General features: G+C 40.6%; 1 protein-coding gene across 1 annotated transcript in view; it reads right to left on the bottom strand.

The window, feature by feature from the left end:
- The window catches only part of ZDBF2 (zinc finger DBF-type containing 2), a 173,296-nt gene that overhangs the window by 87,305 nt on the left and 64,179 nt on the right, over window positions 1-21,812 (bottom strand). Inside the window, 1 exon segment of the mRNA XM_053713210.1 lies at window positions 6,444-6,495. Within this exon segment, the coding sequence (XP_053569185.1) occupies window positions 6,444-6,495 (52 nt within the window).

Genomic DNA, 21,812 nt, shown 5'->3' with positions numbered 1-21,812 from the left:
CCTTGAATTCCAGAAGATAACCTTGGGAGACTATTTCTAGCGCCCAAGGATCCAGAACATCTCTTGCCCAAGCCTGAGCGAAGAGAGAGAGTCTGCCCCCCACCAGATCCGGTCCCGGATCGGGGGCCAACATTTCATGCTGTCTTGGTAGCAGTGGCAGGTTTCTTGGCCTGCTTTCCCTTGTTCCAGCCTTGCATTGGTCTCCAAGCTGGCTTGGCTTGAGAAGTATTACCCTCTTGCTTAGAGGACGTAGCACTTTAAATTAGGTTTAGTTTTCGCCTTGAAAGGCCGATCCTGAGGAAGGGCGTGGCCCTTACCCCCAGTGATATCAGAGATAATCTCTTTCAAGTCAGGGCCAAACAGCGTTTTCCCCTTGAAAGGAATGTTAAGTAGCTTGTTCTTGGAAGACGCATCAGCCGACCAAGATTTCAACCAAAGCGCTCTGCGCGCCACAATAGCAAACCCAGAATTCTTAGCCGCTAACCTAGCCAATTGCAAAGTGGCGTCTAGGGTGAAAGAATTAGCCAATTTGAGAGCATTGATTCTGTCCATAATCTCCTCATAAGGAGGAGAATCACTATCGACCGCCTTTATCAGCTCATTGAACCAGAAACATGCGGCTGTAGCGACAGGGACAATGCATGAAATTGGTTGTAGAAGGTAACCCTGCTGAACAAACATCTTTTTAAGCAAACCTTCTAATTTTTTATCCATAGGATCTTTGAAAGCACAACTATCCTCTATGGGTATAGTGGTGCGTTTGTTTAAAGTGGAAACCGCTCCCTCGACCTTGGGGACTGTCTGCCATAAGTCCTTTCTGGGGTCGACCATAGGAAACAATTTTTTAAATATGGGGGAAGGGACGAAAGGAATACCGGGCCTTTCCCATTCTTTATTAACAATGTCCGCCACCCGCTTGGGTATAGGAAAAGCTTCTGGGAGCCCCGGCACCTCTAGGAACTTGTCCATTTTACATAGATTCTCTGGGATGACCAACTTGTCACAATCATCCAGAGTGGATAATACCTCCTTAAGCAGAATGCGGAGATGTTCCAACTTAAATTTAAATGTAATCACATCAGGTTCAGCTTGTTGAGAAATGTTCCCTGAATCAGTAATTTCTCCCTCAGACAAAACCTCCCTGGCCCCATCAGACTGGGTTAGGGGCCCTTCAGAAACATTAATATCAGCGTCGTCATGCTCTTCAGTATCTAAAACAGAGCAGTCGCGCTTACGCTGATAAGTGTTCATTTTGGCTAAAATGTTTTTGACAGAATTATCCATTACAGCCGTTAATTGTTGCATAGTAAGGAGTATTGGCGCGCTAGATGTACTAGGGGCCTCCTGAGTGGGCAAGACTCGTGTAGACGAAGGAGGGAATGATGCAGTACCATGCTTACTCCCCTCACTTGAGGAATCATCTTGGGCATCATTGTCATTGTCACATAAATCACATTTATTTAAATGAATAGGAATTCTGGCTTCCCCACATTCAGAACACAGTCTATCTGGTAGTTCAGACATGTTAAACAGGCATAAACTTGATAACAAAGTACAAAAAACGTTTTAAAATAAAACCGTTACTGTCACTTTAAATTTTAAACTGAACACACTTTATTACTGCAATTGCGAAAAAACATGAAGGAATTGTTCAAAATTCACCAAATTTTCACCACAGTGTCTTAAAGCCTTAAAAGTATTGCACACCAAATTTGGAAGCTTTAACCCTTAAAATAACGGAACCGGAGCCGTTTTGAACTTTAACCCCTTTACAGTCCCTGGTATCTGCTTTGCTGAGACCCAACCAAGCCCAAAGGGGAATACGATACCAAATGACGCCTTCAGAAAGTCTTTTCTAAGTATCAGAGCTCCTCTCACATGCGACTGCATGCCATGCCTCTCAAAAACAAGTGCGCCACACCGGCGCGAAAATGAGGCTCTGCCTATGCTTTGGGAAAGCCCCTAAAGAATAAGGTGTCTAAAACAGTGCCTGCCGATATTATTATATCAAAATACCCAGATAAAATGATTCCTCAAGGCTAAATATGTGTTAATAATGAAACGATTTAGCCCAGAAAAAGTCTACAGTCTTAATAAGCCCTTGTGAAGCCCTTATTTACGATCGTAATAAACATGGCTTACCGGATCCCATAGGGAAAATGACAGCTTCCAGCATTACATCGTCTTGTTAGAATGTGTCATACCTCAAGCAGCAAGAGACTGCTCACTGTTCCCCCAACTGAAGTTAATTGCTCTCAACAGTCCTGTGTGGAACAGCCATGGATTTTAGTGACGGTTGCTAAAATCATTTTCCTCATACAAACAGAAATCTTCATCTCTTTTCTGTTTCTGAGTAAATAGTACATACCAGCACTATTTCAAAATAACAAACTCTTGATTGAATAATAAAAACTACAGTTAAACACTAAAAAACTCTAAGCCATCTCCGTGGAGATGTTGCCTGTACAACGGCAAAGAGAATGACTGGGGTAGGCGGAGCCTAGGAGGGATCATGTGACCAGCTTTGCTGGGCTCTTTGCCATTTCCTGTTGGGGAAGAGAATATCCCACAAGTAAGGATGACGCCGTGGACCGGACACACCTATGTTGGAGAAAGGAGCCTCACTGAGACCCTATGTTAAAGTTATCCCCGAAAGGTTATAGACCCTCTCGGATAAACAGTTGTATTTACACTACATCCATGATGAAAGTAAAATGAAACGATCTTACCGGAATCTACGCAGTGGAACAGGAAACATGGCCCTTCAAGTGTGACAGATAGTAGCGTTGCTTCTGCCATGGACTTAAGCGAAAAAAACAGGCAGCGGAAATCGTCAACGCTGATTGCTTGTGGAGCTGTTAATATGAGTTGGGATGGTTTTGCAGAAAGACTCTCCCTGCATCTCCGGACTCTAACTTTCACCCATGCTCTCACTGAGAGGCTGACAGTACTACTTAAAACTCCAGTCCCATGCCGAAGAGTACTACCCTCCATAAGAGACTATCGAAAACTTCTGACACTTCTCTACCAACCTCCTGGGACGAAAGGCAAAGAATGACTGGGGGATGAGGGAAGTGGGAGGGGTATTTAAGCCTTTGGCTGGGGTGTCTGCCTCCTCCTGGTGGTCAGGTTCTGAATTCCCAAAAGTAATGAATGCAGTTGTGGACTCTTTCCATTTATGAAGAAAATAAAAATTAGTTACAAAGCTAATAAAGCTATAAAGTCTGGAGGATTGATACCAAAATCACAAGAGCGAGGTAACCCTACTGACTCTTATAGGTAACCAGGAGGACTTCTAGCTCAGGGGTCAACAAATGTGTTTAAATTTTAGCAGCCTGTAAGAATATTTAGAAGCCAAACATACTTTTAGGAGCCAGACAGTGGTATTTGTATATAGATATATTTATTATTATTCTTTATTTATAAAGCGCCAACAGATTCCGCAACGCTGTAGATGGGTACAAAGATAAAAGTTAAGTACAATACAATATAAAAGACACCGGACCCAATTTAACAAACAAATACAGGGGGAATTGAAGTCCCTGTTCCCGTGGGAGCTTACAATCTAGATGGGTAGGAGGGTGAGAAACAGTAGGTGGGGACTGCAAAAGTGGGACTGATGTTAGTGTGGAGTTAGGATGAGGGCAAGTGGAATTCATTTGTTACTGATTTGGAGATAGGCATCCCTGAACAAAAAAGTCTTTATGGAGCATTTAAAGAAGTAGAGGTTAGGGGAAAGTCTGACAGCTCGAGGAAGTGAATTCCAGATGGTTGGTGCCACACAAGAGAAGTCCTATAGTCTAGCATGGGAGGGGGTGATGGTAGAAGATGCAAGGAGCAGGTCATTGTTGGATCTTAGGGGGCAGACTGGAGTATATTTGTTGATAAGTGAGGACAGGTGGGGGGGGGGATGCGTTGCTAATGGCTTTGTAGGTCAGGGTGAGAATTTCAAATTTAATTCTGCTGTGAATGGGGAGCCAGTGAAGGGACTCGCAGAGAGGTGCAGCAGATACAGAGCGTTGAGAGAGGTGGATTAGCCTAGCAGAGGCATTTAGGATGGATTGAAGAGGGGAGAGGCGAGAGAGAGGAAGGCCAGTTAGTAGGTTAATAATGGAGAATAAGACAAATATAATAAAAATTCTAGGAGCCAGTGGCTCCATGGCTCCTGTGTTTGTCGAGCCCTGTTATAGCTAATTTATATATGTCATTTGTAGATTTAATTTAATGGATATATCCCAATGTGGATACAGTAGCTACTTGTAACACAATCTTCAACAAGAACTTTTTACTTTTTAGAGTTTACTAGAATAGTTCAGTAAAAAAAAATGAAAGCTGTTTTACTACACCTAAATAAACAATTTATATTAAAATATTAAAGTGTCCTTTAAAAATGTCCCTAAAAAGAAAAAGAAGCTGGCAGGAGCAAAAAATCCTTTTTAGTAGTACATTTTGAATGCAGCCACTTTAGATATAGTACTGATAAAGTATTGATCATGAAAGGAAACATGATTTACATGTGCTCCTGCCTATGTATTATTTGTTTAATTGTATTTGGGGAACACAATGAACAGGTAGTAACAATGCAAAAGGTGGGAACAACATCTTAAGAATGAATTCCTTTTAATCATTTTACAGCATCCCCCATTCCCATGTTCATTAGGTTCAATGCATGTCCAAGTCTCATATTACTGATATACCTCTGTTGGGTCTCTTGAGGGGTACCACAATAGGAAACGGTTATGTTTAATAGTAGCAATTTTAATACAAAGTAGTCATGTGACTGGTGTATTCAGCTGCCTTAATGCTGGGACCTTGTTTTAATTTTTCATTTATATTATACATTTTGCAAATACATTGCACTAGTATATATTGCACTTTTTATTATGTGTGTGTATAGATATAGATATGAATATTTATCATTGCATATTTAGCATATTTTATACATTTTACTTTAATATGCATTTTTAACACTAGAGGGAGCACCTTTATAAGACATTTTCATGTACTTCACTTATATGTGTTTTTATTTAAAGAGCAATTTAAAGGGAAAGGAAACCCCCCACAAAAATACATGACTTGGATAGAACATATTTTAAACAATTTTAAACAACTTTCCAATTTACTTGTTATCCTTTGCTGAAGGAACAGTATTGCCCTGCTGGCAGCTGGCTGAACACATCTAGTTAGCCAATCACAAGAGACAAATGTGTGCAGGTACCAATAGCAGCTAGCTCCCACTAGTATAGAATGTGTGTATTCTTTTCAAACAAGGGATACCAAGAGAAAGAAGCACATTTGAAAATAGAAGTGAATATAAAAGTGTCTTAAAATGACATGCTCTATATGAATCATGCAAGTTTAATTTTGACTTTCCTATTCCTTTTAGTATTAAAATGACATGCTCTAAGGCAGGGATGGCAACTGGCAGCCCATGAGCCTCATGCGGCCCTCTGCACTAGTTTTTATGGCCAAAATACAAAATAGACCTGAGAATGTAAGCCATGGTCTTTGTGGTCCCAGAAAGAAGAAACATAAAAAATGTGTGCTTAGGAGACTTCTGGTTGGTGGGAAAACTCAAATGAGCCCTCTGAAGGGGATATCAGCAAATAGAGGGTACCCTGCAACATTATGTAAATCTGACCTTGTGGCACTGGGCATTTTTAGGAAATATATTACTTGTGTGTTTAATATCTATAAGTTACATTGCAGCCCTTAAAGGGATACCTTCATGATTCAGATAGAGCATGAAATTGTAAGCAACTTTCTAATTCACTCATATCATTTTTTCTTCATTCTCTTGCTAACTGTATTTGAAAAGAAAGAATGTAAGCTTAGGATCTAGCCCATTTTTGGTTCAGAACCTGGGAAGCGCTTGCTGATTGTGGCTAAACCCCTTTCCGCTCATGCGTAACTGTTTAGCGTGCAACTCGTAATCTGGACCAAAATGTTTAAAGGGTCAAAAAATTGAAGATTACATTTTCATTATTTAGACAAAGTTCAGTTTTAGAAAACAAGGAATTTTATAGTTTGACAGAAAGTTTAATTTTAATAAATTGCAAAGGGTCCTGAGCGGTACTTCTACGGTGTTTAACCACTTTACGGGGTTAAACACACAGTAGAAGTACCAATTGGGACCGAAACACATAGTAGTTCAGGGACGCAAGTCTTAAAATTACATGCTCCAACAATATAGAGCATGTAGTTTTTCAACTATTATGGCCCTTTTAGGAAGCAAAATTAATGAACATGATATACAAAACAGGAGACTCCAAGTCAAATTGTAATTGTGCATGTGGCAATTAGCTACAGCACCAGTTTTTTGTTTGTTTGTTTCTTACCATAAAATATGGCAGATCTTCACAGATCCCTGGACTAGACTCTAAGAAAATAGACAGACGAAAAAGTCTCAAACCACATAACTTTCAAAACTACCACTGGATTACCTTGTAGTGCTGCTGCTGAGCCGTCATCAGATGGCTTTCTCTTGTCAAACATCTAGAAAATAAGATTAATCAATCAAACACAAATACATTAGGGAAGGGAAATAGTCAAATAACCAGATATATTATTAGGGATTATTTATCATGAGATGAATGCCCTTATTGGTTGTAGACTCATTTGAGCCTGCAACTGCTATTTATGAAGCACTGATTTAAACCGCTGCTTCCAAAAGCCTCTCCGTCAACTTTGAGTTGACAGATAAAAATCATGTCGGACCCATTCGACTGGGGCGAGTAACAAGCCCTGCTGTCACCCAATTGGTTGTACCAGAGCAGGAAGGCAGCATTGCTAAATATGGGGAACAAATGCACCCCACAATTTGGCATGAAATGTGAACCATGTCTGTATACAAATATTTAAATCTAGCCCTAAGTTAAACATGTAAAAACATTACTTACAGTGATGGTAAACTTTCCCCTTTGTATAAACAGATCCAGAATGTTAGTGATATTTTAGATGGAGTTTAATTCATCAGTTGTAATGAAGATGCGCTATAACTTACTTTTTAGTGCTGAAATACAAATACTCCATGCTCTGGCCACCCACTTCAAAAGCATTTTTTTTGTGAGTTAACGGTTTGAACTGTTCTCCAATCATTGCTCTAGCCATCCAGCTTCTTTTTTTTGTTTGTAGCTAGAACACTGATTGGAGAACAGTTCAAATTGATAGTTAAAAAAAAAAAAATACCTTGAAGTGGGCGGTCGGAAGGGGGGAGTATCTATATAATCAGAAATGCTATTTCAAGCGATTTCATTGGGTTTTGCCGTTTTTTCAATCTGAGATCATTTAAATGCATCCAGTTGTCTTGTCGTTTTTCAATACTTTGCTCAAAGCACCTATATTGTATAAAAAAACCTAAATGTTTTCAGGTATTCATATGATTTGTAAACAAGGCTTAGCCTTTAGAAAATGCATATTGGCTTCTTTTGCACTGCTTTGTTTTTTTGCCCCCTCAAAAACTCCTGGAAGTCAATTTCATTATAGGATGTATAATATAGATTGGAAATATATTTTTTTAAATGTTATGGTCTACCATTAAACTTTAATTTTGATGTCCTTGCCATCATTAATCATGATCTAATTAGCCACAATGTTTTCCTTTTTAATTGTACTTTCAGATTTTGCTTTTGTGCAGGTCATCAGAACTGGCAGTGAAAAACAACATTTTTGCTTACCTATAGTGGTGTCACTAGGGTTGGTGTCACCCGGTGCGATAAGTTAGGGTGTCAACCCCCCCACCCCCAGTAATGGTTTTGTTTTTTTACTGCAAGAAGAGGATTTTATAGAAAAGCAAACTTCTCCAATGGACAAAAAGCAGACACACACAAACGCAAAAAAACAGACACACACACACACACATACAAACACTCAGACACACTCAGATGCACACACAAACACTAGGGAACACACTCGGACATACACACAAAAACACTCAGGGACACACACAAACACTTAGACACACACAACAACTCACACACAAAAACACTCAAACACAAAAACTCAGACACAAACACATCCAAATATGTAAACTGCACTGCATTAGTTATAAAGCTCATGCCTAGAGCTGCTCCCTGGCTCAGCAGAGCATCAAATGAAAGATAGACAGAGCACTCTAAAAATATATCACTATATACTCCACTGCTCCACACGTCACTGAGCAGTGAGCTCATATAGGCAGGCAGGTTTCGGCTAGCAGCTCAACTTCGCAAACCCCATAGCACGCCTACAACATTCATAGTAAAATTGGTCAGGGGGGAGCAAAGTACGCAAAAGCAGCCGGGAAAACTATTAGTGGAAATTGCAGCGAGGGCACAAGGGGCAAAAAAATGAAGTGTATCTACAACTTCCCCAGTCCCACTAATGTTCACAACTGCTGGCCCTCCTAATAAAAAAATCTATGCATCTCTCCATTGTATTTCTTTGAATTTCAATTACAAAAAAAACTTTGGCTGGTGGTGTCACCCCCTGGAGGGTGTCACCCAGGTGCGGTCCGCACCCCCCTAGCGAGGCCACTGCTTACCTAATAAATCAATTTCTTTCATGTGGCGATTACACTCCAGTCCACTAAAAGGAGGAAAACCACCCCTACATTCCAGAGCCTTTGTCCCGCCTACTCTGCCAGTAATACCTCAGTCAGTGAAACTAACAGAAAATGACCAAAAGCAACCAATCTCTCACCACCATGAAAGAAATTAATTTATGAACAAATCTTTTTTTTTTATAAGATGGTGAGAGTCCACATGATCATTACATGTGGGATCTTAAAGGGACAGTAAACACCAAAAATGTTATTGTTTAAAAAGATAATCTCTTTATTTACCATTCCACAGTTTTGCATAACCAACACTGTTATATTAATATACTTCTTACCTCAATGATTACTTTGTATCTAAGCCTTTGCAGAATGCCTCCTTATCTCACATCTTTTGACAGACTTGCATTTCAGGCAATTAGTGCAGTCTCTTAAATAACTACCTGGGAGTGAACACGTTGGGCGCGATCAAATATATACGGTTCAGGTTTCGGCGCAAGCGCGGGAACCCGTGCCACCCGTAATTTCACCTTGCACATCGGGGTATTACATATACGGCGCCGGCATTTCCTATGTGCCGTAAGTCTGATAAACTAGCGATTTCCAGAAATGAGCGTAAATACAGCTTTCTGGAGTCGCCAGTGACTTACGGCACTTTAGAAATTGCCGGCGCCTAAGAAAGGTAAAGAAAATAACAAATCTCCCGTAAAAGTCTACCAGTTTATTTTTATTTTTTAAGTAGTGTTAGTTTTTTTTACATTTAATAGTAACATTAGTATTTTGTAAATTTGGTAAGTATAGTTCATTTAGGGGGTGTTAGGTTAGGGGGGTTAGGTTAGGGGGGGTTAGGTTTATTGCGTTGTGGGTTAATGGTGGATTAGGGGTTAATGGTTTTAATAGGTAGTTTGCGATGTTGGGGTCGGCGGATTTAGGGGTTAATAGACTTTATTAGTTATTGCGGTGGGGGATTGCGGTTGACAGGTAGATAGACATTGAGCATGCGTTAGGTGTTAGTTTATTTTTGCAGGCATTTTCGGGAGTTACGGTGCTCCCATACTCAGCGCAAGGCTTGCTGCGGCTGCCTTGTTTGGCGAGGTAAAAATGGAGTAAGATTTCTCCATTTTCTCCTTACGCTGGATATTGGATACCGATTTGCGACGTGGTTCTATGTTAGCTTATGGGAGTAATAATTGCGGGCGATGGGTGAAATATACGCGCGTAACTTGTATGCTATGCCGTATATGTAATACCAAAATCGCGTAAAATCTGGCAGCGGAGGATTTTGCGGGCGACGATGCATATGTAATGGAGGCCGTTATCTGTATAGCTCACATTAACAAACAGTACATGTTATTAGCTATTCACAGCCAGACTGTGAAATAAGAGGTGGACTGCAGAGTCTTATAAATCAGCCTCTAAGCTTCCCTAGGTTTAGCCTTTAACAAAAAATACCAAAAAAAACAAACAAATTTGATGATAAAAGTAAATTGGAAAGTTGTTTAAAATTACATTCCCTATCTGAATCATGGAAGTTTAATTTGGACTTTACTGTCCTTTTAAACAAGGCTCAATTATCACACATGCCACTTTGAAAATTGATGCTGGCGATAGGTAAAATATCATGCAGTTTTTGGCTATGGAAAAAGAGCAGGAACAACTCCCACACTTCTTTCTGTAATGCCTTTCAGTAAAAGACGTAGATCCCTTCACTGTGTCTGTGCACTGAAATACTCCACTGCAAAACAAGACAGCAAAGAGTTCAACAGAGGCTGTGCTTGCAAAAAGGAGGCCAGTCTGTGACATGAAGGGTGCAAACTGCTTTCTTTTTGCTGTCGGGTTAATGTCCCTGCCCCCTCCACTGTCTGTTCCTGCTCAGAAAACAGGCATAAAGACAGGGAGCCAAGTCTCTCCAGTCTGCCGTTTTACTGCTTCCATTGCAGTTGATTGTAATCATTTTACTCCTCTCCTTTAGTACTATGGCTGCTATGAAACATTGGGGAAAGAAAGAAGATGTGAGATTTGACAGATGGCACCAGTTGCACACAGAAGATAAAGGTGCTCCTTTACAAAACAATTTTTTTGTCAGCAAATCTTTGCTTAAAATATGCTGTGAGAAAAACAAACAGGCTTTAAATTCCCTGTAAGGGACTGATCAAATTACTTTGAATGCCTATAAACATGAGTCACTAAAAAACATAATTTATGCTTACCTGATAAATTTATTTCTCTTGTAGTGTATCCAGTCCACGGATCATCCATTACTTATGGGATATTCTCCTTCCCAACAGGAAGTTGCAAGAGGATCACCCACAGCAGAGCTGCTATATAGCTCCTCCCCTAACTGCCATATCCAGTCATTCGACCGAAACAAACAGAGAAAGGAGAAACCATAGGGTGCAGTGGTGACTGTAGTTTAATTAAATTTTAGACCTGCCTTAAAATGACAGGGCGGGCCGTGGACTGGATACACTACAAGAGGAATACATTTATCAGGTAAGCATAAATTATGTTTTCTCTTGTTAAGTGTATCCAGTCCACGGATCATCCATTACTTATGGGATACCAATACCAAAGCTAAAGTACACGGATGATGGGAGGGACAAGGCAGGAATTAAGCGGAAGGAACCACTGCCTGAAGAACCTTTCTCCCAAAAACAGCCTCCGAAGAAGCAAAAGTATCAAATTTGTAAAATTTTTAAAAAGTGTGAAGCGAAGACCAAGTCGCGGCCTTGTAAATCTGTTCAACAGAGGCCTCATTTTTAAAGGCCCAGGTGGAAGCCACAGCTCTAGTAGAATGAGCTGTAATCCTTTCAGGGGGCTGCTGTCCAGCAGTCTCATAGGCTAGGTGTATAATACTCCGAAGCCAAAAGGAAAGAGAGGTTGCCGAAGCTTTTTAACCTCTCCTCTGTCCAGAATAAACGACAAACAGGGAAGATGTTTGACGAAAATCTTTAGTAGCTTGTAAGTAAAACTTCAAGGCACGGACTACGTCCAGATTATGTAAAAGACGTTCCTTCTTTGAAGAAGGATTAGGACACAATGATGGAACAACAATCTCTTGATTGATATTCTTGTTAGAAACCACCTTAGGTAAAAACCCAGGTTTGGTACGCAGAACTACCTTATCTGCATGAAAAATCAGATAAGGAGAATCACATTGTAAGGCAGATAGCTCAGAGACTCTCCGAGCCGAGGAAATAGCCATCAAAAACAGAACAAGATAAAAGCTTAATATCAATGAAATGAAGGGGTTCAAACGGAACTCCTTGAAGAACTTTAAGAACCAAGTGTAAGCTCCATGGGGGAGCAACAGGTTTAAACACAGGCTTAATTCTAACCAAAGCCTGACAAGATGCCTGGACGTCTGGAACTTCTGCCAGACGCTTGTGCAAAAGAATAGACAGAGCAGAAATCTGTCCCTTTAAGGAACTAGCTGATAATCCTTTGTCCAAACCCTCTTGGAGAAAGGACAATATCCTAGGAATCCTAACCTTACTCAATGAGTAATTCTTGGATTCACACCAGTAAAGATATGTACGCCATATCTTGTGATAGATTTTCCTGGTAACAGGCTTTCGTGCCTGTATTAAGGTATCAATGACTGACTCGGAGAAGCCACGCTTTGATAGAATCAAGCGTTCAATTTCCATGCAGTCAGTCTCAGAGAAATTAGATTTGGATGATTGAAAGGACCTTGTATTAGAAGGTCCTGTCTTAGAGGCAGAGTCCATGGTGGAAAGGATGACATGTCCACTAGGTCTGCATACCAGGTCCTGCGTGGCCACGCAGGCGCTATTAGAATCACTGATGCTCTCTCCTGTTTGATTTTGGCAATCAGTCGAGGGAGCAGAGGAAACGGTGGAAACACATAAGCCAGGTTGAAGAACCAAGGCGCTGCTAGAGTATCTATCAGCGTCGCTTCTGGGTCCGTGGACCTGGATCCGTAACAAGGAAGCTTGGCGTTCTGGCGAGACGCCATGAGATCCAACTCTGGTCTGCCCAACGATGAATCAACTGAGAAAACACCTCCGGATGGAGTTCCCACTCCCCCGGTGAAAAGTCTGACGACTTAGAAAATCCGCCTCCCAGTTCTCCACGCCTGGGATATGGATTGCTGACAGGTGGTAAGAGTGAGTCTCTGCCCAGCAAATTATTTTTGCGACTTCCAACATCGCTAGGGAACTCCTGGATCCCCCTTGATGGTTGATGTAAGCCACAGTCGTGATATTGTCCGACTGAAATCTGATGAACCTCAGTGTTGCTAACTGAGGCCAAGCCAGAAGAGCATTGAATATTGCTCTTAACTCCAGAATATTTATCGGAAGGAGTTTCTCCTCCTGAGTCCACGATCCCTGTGCCTTCAGGGAGTTCCAGACTGCACCCCAACCTAGAAGGCTGGCATCTGTTGTTACAATTGTCCAATCTGGCCTGCGAAAGGTCATACCCTCGGACAGGTGGACCCGAGACAACCACCAGAGAAGAGAATCTCTGGTCTCTTGATCCAGATTTAGCAGAGGGGACAAATCTGTGTAATCCCCATTCCACTTACTTAGCATGCATAATTGCAGCGGTCTGAGATGTAGGCGCGCAAATGGCACTATGTCTATTGCCGCTACCATTAAGCCGATCACCTCCATACACTAAGGAATGGAATGAAGAATACGTCAAGCATTTAGAAGCTTTGATAACCTGGACTCCGTCAGGTAAATTTTTATCTCTACAGAATCTATAAGAGTCCCTAAGAAGGAGACTCTTGTGAGTGGGGATAGAGAACTCTTTTCCTCGTTCACTTTCCACCCGTGCGATCTCAGAAATGCCAGAATTATCTCTGTATGAGACTTGGCAATTTGAAAGCTCGACGCCTGTATCAGGATGTCGTCTAGATACGGAGCCACCGCTATGCCTCGCAGTCTTAGAACCGCCAGAAGTGAACCCAGAACCTTCGTAAAGATTCTCGGGGCTGTAGCCAACCCGAAGGGAAGAGCTACAAATTGGTAATGCCTGTCTAGAAAGGCAAACCTTAGGAACCGATGATGATCTTTGTGAATCGGTATGTGAAGGTAGGCATCCTTTAAGTCCACTGTGGTCATGTACTGACCCTCTTGGATCATGGGTAGGATGGTCCGAATAGTTTCCATTTTGAAAGATGGAACTCTGAGGAATTTGTTTAAGATCTTTAGATCCAAAATTGGTCTGAAGGTTCCCTCTTTTTTGGGAACCACAAACAGATTTGAATAAAAAAACCCTGTCCTTGTTCCGTCCGCGGAACTGGATGGATCACTCCCATTACTAGGAGGTCTTGCACACAGCGTAGGAATGCCTCTTTCTTTATCTGATTTGCAGATAACCTTGAAAGATGAAATCTCCCTTGTGGAGGGGAAGCTTTGAAGTCCAGAAGATATCCCTGAGATATGATCTCCAACGCCCAGGGATCCTGAACATCTCTTGCCCACACCTGGGCGAAGAGAAAAAGTCTTCCCCCTACTAGATCCGTCGCCGGATAGGGGGCCGTTCCTTCATGCTGTCTTAGAGGCAGCAGCAGGCTTTCTGGCCTGCTTGCCTTTGTTCCAGGACTGGTGAGGTTTCCAGGCCTGCTTAGATTGAGCAAAAGTTCCCTCTTGTCTTGAAGCGGAGGAAGTTGATGCTGCACCTGCCTTGGAATTTCGAAAGGCACGAAAATTAGACTGTTTGGCCTTTGATTTGGCCCTGTCCTGAGGAAGGGTATGACCCTTACCTCCAGTAATGTCAGCAATAATTTCTTTCAAACCAGGCCCGAATAAGGTCTGCCCCTTGAAAGCAATGTTGAGTAATTTAGACTTTGAAGTCACATCAGCTGACCAGGATTTGAGCCATAGCGCCCTACGCGCCTGGATGGCGAATCCGGAATTCTTAGCCGTTAGTTTAGTCAAATGAACAATGGCATCAGAAACAAATGAGTTAGCTAGCTTAAGAGTTCTAAGCTTGTCAACAATTTCAGTCAATGGAGCTGTATGGATGGCCTCTTCCAGGGCCTCAAACCAGAATGCCGCCGCAGCAGTGAAAGGCGCAATGCATGCAAGGGGCTGTAAAATAAAACCTTGTTGAATAAACATTTTCTTAAGGTAACCCTCTAATTTTTTATCCATTGGATCTGAAAAAGCACAACTGTCCTCAACCGGGATAGTGGTACGCTTTGCTAAGGTAGAAACTGCTCCCTCCACCTTAGGGACAGTCTGCCATAAGTCCCGTGTAGTGGCATCTATTGGAAACATTTTTCTAAATATAGGAGGTGGGGAAAAGGGCACACCGGGCCTATCCCACTCCTTACTAATAATTTCTGTAAGCCTTTTAGGTATTGGAAAAACATCAGTACTCACCGGCACTGCATAGTATTTATCCAGCCTACACAATTTCTCTGGCACTGCAATTGTGTCACAGTCATTCAGAGCAGCTAATACCTCCCCAAGCAATACACGGAGGTTCTCAAGCTTAAATTTAAAATTAGAAATCTCTGAATCAGGTCTCCCCGAATCAGAGACGTCACCCACAGACTGAAGCTCTCCGTCATCAGGTTCTGCATATTGTGACGCAGTATCAGACATGGCTCTTACAGCATCTACGCACTCTGTATCTCGTCTAACCCCAGAGCTATCGCGCTTGCCTCTCAATTCAGGCAATCTGGATAATACCTCTGACAGGGTATTATTCATGATTGCAGCCATGTTCTGCAAAGTAATCAATATGGGCGTCCCTGATGTACTTGGCGCCATATTAGCGTGCGTCCCTTGAGCGGGAGGCGAAGGGTCCGACACGTGGGGAGAGTTAGTCGGCATAACTTCCCCCTCGACAGACCCCTCTGGTGACAATTCTTTTATAGATAAAGACTGATCTTTACTGTTTAAGGTGAAATCAATACATTTAGTACACATTCTCCTATGGGGCTCCACCATGGCTTTTAAACATAATGAACAAGTATCCTCTGTTTCAGACATGTTTGCACTGACTAGCAATGAGACTAGCAAGCTTGGAAAACACTTTAAAGCAAGTTAACAAGCAATATAAAAAACGTTACTGTGCCTTTAAGAGAAACAAATTTTGACAAAATTTGAAATAACAGTGAAAAAAGGCAGTTACACTAACAACATTTTTACAGTGTATGTAACAAGTCAGCAGAGCATTGCACCCACTTGCAAATGGATGATTAACCCCTTAATAACAAAAACAGAATAATAAATGACAAAAACGTTTTTTAAACAGTCACAACAACTGCCACAGTCTACTGTGATTGTTACCCTCCTCAAACACGACTTTGAAGCCTTTTGAGCCCTTCAGAGATGTCCTGTATCATGCAGAGGGAAGCTGAATGTCTGTCAGTATTTTAACTGCACAGAAAAGCACTAAAATAGGCCCTTCCCACTCATATTGCAACAGTGGAAAGCTTCAGGAAACTGTCTCTAGGCAGAAATCAAACCAGCCATGTGGAAAAAAACTAGGCCCCAATAAGTTTTGTCACCAAACATATATAAAAACGATTAACATGCCAGCAAACATTTTATATTACATTTTTATAAGAGTATGCCTCTCTATTAATAAGCCTGATACCAGTAGTTATCACTGCATTTAAGGCTTTACTTACATTAATCCGGTGTAAGCAGCATTTTCTAGCAAATTCCATCCCTAGAAAAATATTAACTGCACATACCTTATTGCAGGAAAACCTGCACGCCATTCCCTCTCTGAAGTTACCTCACTCCTCAGAATATGTGAGAACAGCCATGGATCTTAGTTACTTCTGCTAAGATCATAGAAAATGCAGGCAGATTCTTCTTCTAAATACTGCCTGAGATAAACAGCACACTCTGGTACCATTTAAAAATAACAAACTTTTGATTGAAGAAATAAACTAAGTATAAAACACCAGCCTCCTCTTACGACCTCCATCATTGTTGAGGGTTGCAAGAGAATGACTGGATATGGCAGTTAGGGGAGGAGCTATATAGCAGCTCTGCTGTGGGTGATCCTCTTGCAACTTCCTGTTGGGAAGGAGAATATCCCATAAGTAATGGATGATCCGTGGACTGGATACACTTAACAAGAGAAATCTTTCTTATAGTAATATCTGTCAAGACAAAAGTTCTGAAAAAGCTTATAAGGTTTATGTGTATTTGGTAAAATAGACCCAGTGTTTACATTAGTTGTTAACGAATACAGGTACATTTCATATATAAGGCCTCATTCCAGATTGCCCAGTAGGCCCAATAATGAACTTAGGGAGTCACTTCCACACAACCAAATATGCGTTTCTAATTAAGCGCTTAAAGGGATATTAAACCCAATTTTTTTCTTTCATGATTCGGATAGAGCATGCAGTTTTAAGCAACTTTCTAATTTACTCCAATTATAAATTTTTATTCGTTCTCTTGGTATCTTTATATGGAAACCAGGAATGTAAGCTTAGGAGCTGGCCCATTTTTGGTTCAGCTCCTGGGTAGTGCTTGCTGATTGGTAGCTAAATGTACCCGCCAATCAGCAAGCACTACCTAGTGTGCTGAACAAAAAAAAAAAAAAAACGGGCCGGCTCCTAAGCTTACATTCCAACTTTTTAAATAAAGATAGCAAGAGAATGAAGAAAATTTGATAATAGGAGTAAATTAGAAAGTTGCTTAAAATTGCATGCTCTGTCTGAATTATTAAAGAAAAAAAATGTGGGTTTAGTTTAAGAGCAGGATTAAAGAATTTATCAACACTCTTCATAGTTGGCATATAAGAAGTGGGAGAGTCATCCACCTCTAAAGCAAGTAACTTTTCTCTTACCACTGCATGAATATTATCTATGTGTTTAAAGTGAAAGGGGCTATGTTAAAATCACTGGCAAGTGTGCTAATGCCATATGTGTTATTTTGAAAGGGAAAGGAACATTAAAACATGCTGAAAACATGAAATGTCAAAAATGACTATAAATGTGTGAACCATGTGCATCTATCCATACTAACAGCCTGTGCAAAGTGTAAATGTACTTACCTGTTATCACCTTCCACTACCAAGTACCGCAGTTGCAGAAAACTGCATCCATTAGAAGGGCCCATCCAAGGCAGTGTAAGTGCAGTGACAAGCATATGTCAAGGAGCAGCACACCGAAGACCAGGGGACTGGCACATAAATGAGCATTTCACTTTTGAGGCTTGTGACATCTCTCCCCTGGGAGAAGATTTTGGCACAACTCCTGTTCATTCCTCTTCCATCTATTGAGGAGGATAATAGGTCTCATATTAGAGAACACCAATCATTGACATGAAGATCAGGAACACTTCTTAACTCACCTTCTCTATCTGAAGGCACAAAAGTGAATGGGGTTTACTGGGAGAGTAGCTTAGACAAAAGCTCTGAAATGTAGGGGTGTTTTTGCCTCCTAGAGGACTGGAGTGTAAACCCTATGGGGCCGATTTATTAAAGTGCGAGCGGACATGATATGATGTAGCGTATCATGTCTGCCACACATCAATAAATGCCGACAGCATACGCTGTCTGCATTTATCATTGCACAAACAGTTCTTGTGAACTGCTTGTGCAATGCCGCCCCCTGCAGATTTGCGGCCAATTGACCGCTAGCAGGGGGTGTCAATCAGCCCCATCGTATAGGATCGGGCGGATTGATGTCCACAGCCTCAGAAAAGGCGGACAAGTTATGGAGCAGCGGTCTTTAGACCGTTGCTTCATATCTACTGCTTCCGGCGTAAACAGGGGCATCAAGCTCCATTTGGAGCTTGATAATTCGGGCCCTCTATGTGATGATCTCCTGGGCATTCTTCAGCTTATGAAAGAAAACCTGTTTCTTATATTTTTCATGTGCTACCTTTCTGGATTATTCACACAAGTAACTAGGACAGCTAAAAGAGAGATGCCAGTACTGAAAATTAAACTTTTATAATTTAGATAGAGCGTGCAATTTTAAGAGACTTAATTTATTTCTATTACCAAATATACATTATTCTATTGGTATCCTTTGCTGAAATGCAGGACTAGTTAGGCTCTGTAGCATCAATAAGATAACAGGAGCTAGCTGGTATTGGTGGCTACACACATACTTCTTACCATTGGATAACCAGATGTGTTCAGCTAGGTCCCATCAGTACATTGCTGCTCTGGAGCTCACTTTAACAGGGGTTAAGTACATAGTTATATCCAACAGCACAAAAATAAAATGCTTTAACACATTACAACATTTTCTTTTAGCACTCTTATATTTATATTTATGAATTTAACTAATTCAAGTGGACATGCTTCTAATGGGTTGGAAATAAAATAAAAATGAAAGCCGAAAAAATCCCCAAGTTGAATTCAAACTTTTTGCAGGGCAAAATACAATGGATTGGAAAGGGACCATTGTATGGTTAGATATTTTATGTCAACTGATTTTCTGTTTTAACCACTCAATGACCAATGACGTACCTTGTATGTTTTCAATAGCTTTGTGCTATTTTAGCAAGCATCTAGGAGGGAGGGAGGGTCTAATAGCTGTTATACCCCGACAATCAACCAGTGATGTATAGGGTACGTCGCTGTCGTTATGGGGTAAAAGGCAAGGCAAGATGGTGCAAAAAAAATAAAAAATACACACTGGCATTTTATCTTTTGCTTTTCAATTGTGTTTTTTTTTCTTGCTATTTTGGTACTTCTGAAAGCTTACACATATATCTCAAATGCTTATTACCTTTATATACGCTGTAATTACTCTTCATTATAAAAGTTTTGTATTATGTAATATTAATTGCCATGAGTCATTATATTTAAAAGAAGCTGAATAAAGGAACCCTTGATAGGGGAATCACAACATTAGAACAAAGATTTGTATATGCTTTCATGTTTTCATGTATGCAGTAATTTAAAAAAAAAAAGGTTCCTATTTGTAACCCTGTCTATTGTACTCTAAATTTAGACACAATCACAACTCTGTTACGTTATCAATGTTATCTTTAATGTAGTTACTAAATAAGATAAATAAAATCTGAAATGACAAGAAGTAAAAAATAGATAATATTCCACAAACCATTCTGGGTTTTACATTGTACAATGGTTCCATTCCAGTGCAGCTGATTAATCAATAATCAGGAATGTATAGGAAAAAAAAATTGCTGAACCCTTTCCCACTTATTCATTGAACATGTGTTTACACATTTCTACCGTGTGCATTTAAAGGTATAGTAAACACAGACTGTGTTATAAAATGCTTAATTATGCATAAAAAACACCTTTGCAATATACTTTCATTATTTATTTTCCCCCTTTTTCTGTTATTTAAGTATGAAAATTGTAGATTTTTTTAGTCCTGAAAACTGAATTCTTATCAGTTCTGCTGGGGCCAAACAATGGAAATTTTGTTAACATAACGACAGTGACAAGCCTGGTTTTCTGCTAGTTTGATACCAAGACATTTCACTTCCCTATGATAGAGTTGTTGCTAGCTGTTTGACACTCCTTTTTTCTTTGAGGTAATTACACAAATTATAACCAAGTTTTTTCAGCAAATCAAGAATTTTTAGTATGCAGAAATACCATAATATGTTCCCCACAGAAAATGTTGCCAGCCAGGTGGCATTAGGTAGCCAGGTGGGAGCAGTGTATATTTTTTAATATTATATCATTTTCTGCTATTCAAAGCACAACATTTCCTTTTGTGATTCGGTTACAACATACAATTTTAATCAACTTTCCAATTTACTTGTATTAACAAATTTGCTTCATTCTCTTGTTATCCTTTCCTGAATGAACATTGGCAGCTAGCTAAACACATCTATTTAGCCAATCTCAAGAGACAAATGTGTGCAAACACCAATCAGCAGTTAGCTCCCACTAGTGTCTTAAAATTACTCTATCTGAATCATGCAAGTTTAATGTTGACTTTTTACTCTTTTTAAAAAGTTTAGCCGGGTGGTGCACTAACTGAAAAGGTCCTGGGGAGAACACTGATACGGGAAAAAAACACCATATGAAATGCAAAAAACAAACAAAAAGTAAATTTATGCTTACCTGATAAATTAATTTCTTCTATGGTACGACGAGTCCACGGATTCATCCTTTACTTGTGGGATATTATCCTCCTGCTAACAGGAAGTGGCAAAGAGCACCACAGCAGAGCTGTCTATATAGCTCCTCCCTTAGCTCCACCCCACAGTCATTCGACCGAAGGTACAGAAAGAAAAAGGAGAAACTAAAAGGTGCAGAGGTGACTGAAGTTTAAAATAAAAAAATATAATCTGTCTTAAAATGACAGGGCGGGCCGTGGACTCGTCGTACCATAGAATAAATTAATTTATCAGGTAAGCATAAATTTACTTTTCTTCTATAAGGTACGACGAGTCCACGGATTCATCCTTTACTTGTGGGATACAATACCAAAGCTACAGGACACGGATGAACGGGAGGGACAAGACAGATGGTTAAACAGAAGGCACCACTGCTTGAAGAACTTTTCTCCCAAAAATAGCCTCAGAAGAAGCAAAAATATCAAATTTGTAAAATTTGGAAAAGGTATGAAGCGAAGACCAAGTCGCAGCCTTACAAATCTGTTCAACAGAAGCATCATTTTTAAAAGCCCATGTGGAAGCCACCGCTCTAGTAGAGTGAGCTGTAATCCTTTCAGGAGGCTGCTGTCCAGCAGTCTCGTATGCCAAACGGATGATGCTTTTCAGCCAAAAAGAAAGAGAGGTAGCCGTAGCTTTGTGACCTCTACATTTTCCAGAATAGCCAACAAACAAAGAAGATGTTTGACGGAAATCCTTGGTTGCCTGCAAGTAAAACTTCAAAGCACGAACCACGTCCAAGTTGTGCAACAGACGCTCGTTCTTAGAGGAAGGATTAGGACATAGAGAAGGAACAACAATTTCCCGATTGATATTCCTATTAGTAACAACCTTAGGAAGGAATCCAGGTTTGGTACGCAAAACCACCTTATCAGCATGGAAAACAAGATAAGGCGAGTCGCATTGCAATGCAGATAGTTCAGAAACTCTTCGAGCCGAAGAGATAGCAACTAAAAACAGAACTTTCCAAGATAGAAGCTTAATATCTATGAAATGCATAGGTTCAAACGGAACCCCTTGAAGAACTTTAACAGTCGTACAGGGTACGTCTTGCACAAACTGGTCTTTAAAGACCAGCGACGTACCCTGTACGACGTTGGGGTTGAAAGCGGCTGGAAGCGATCCGGTTATTGTAGTGATGCCTCGATATCGAGGCATCACTGCAATAACATTTTTCCCCACTCTGTGGCCCTCTCTGCACCGGACATCGATGCCGCGAT

This window comes from Bombina bombina, chromosome 1 (assembly GCF_027579735.1).
Source record: "Bombina bombina isolate aBomBom1 chromosome 1, aBomBom1.pri, whole genome shotgun sequence".
NCBI lineage: Eukaryota > Metazoa > Chordata > Amphibia > Anura > Bombinatoridae > Bombina > Bombina bombina.
Note: the sequence above shows the minus strand (reverse complement) of the source record. Positions and strands in the feature narration are given on the sequence as shown.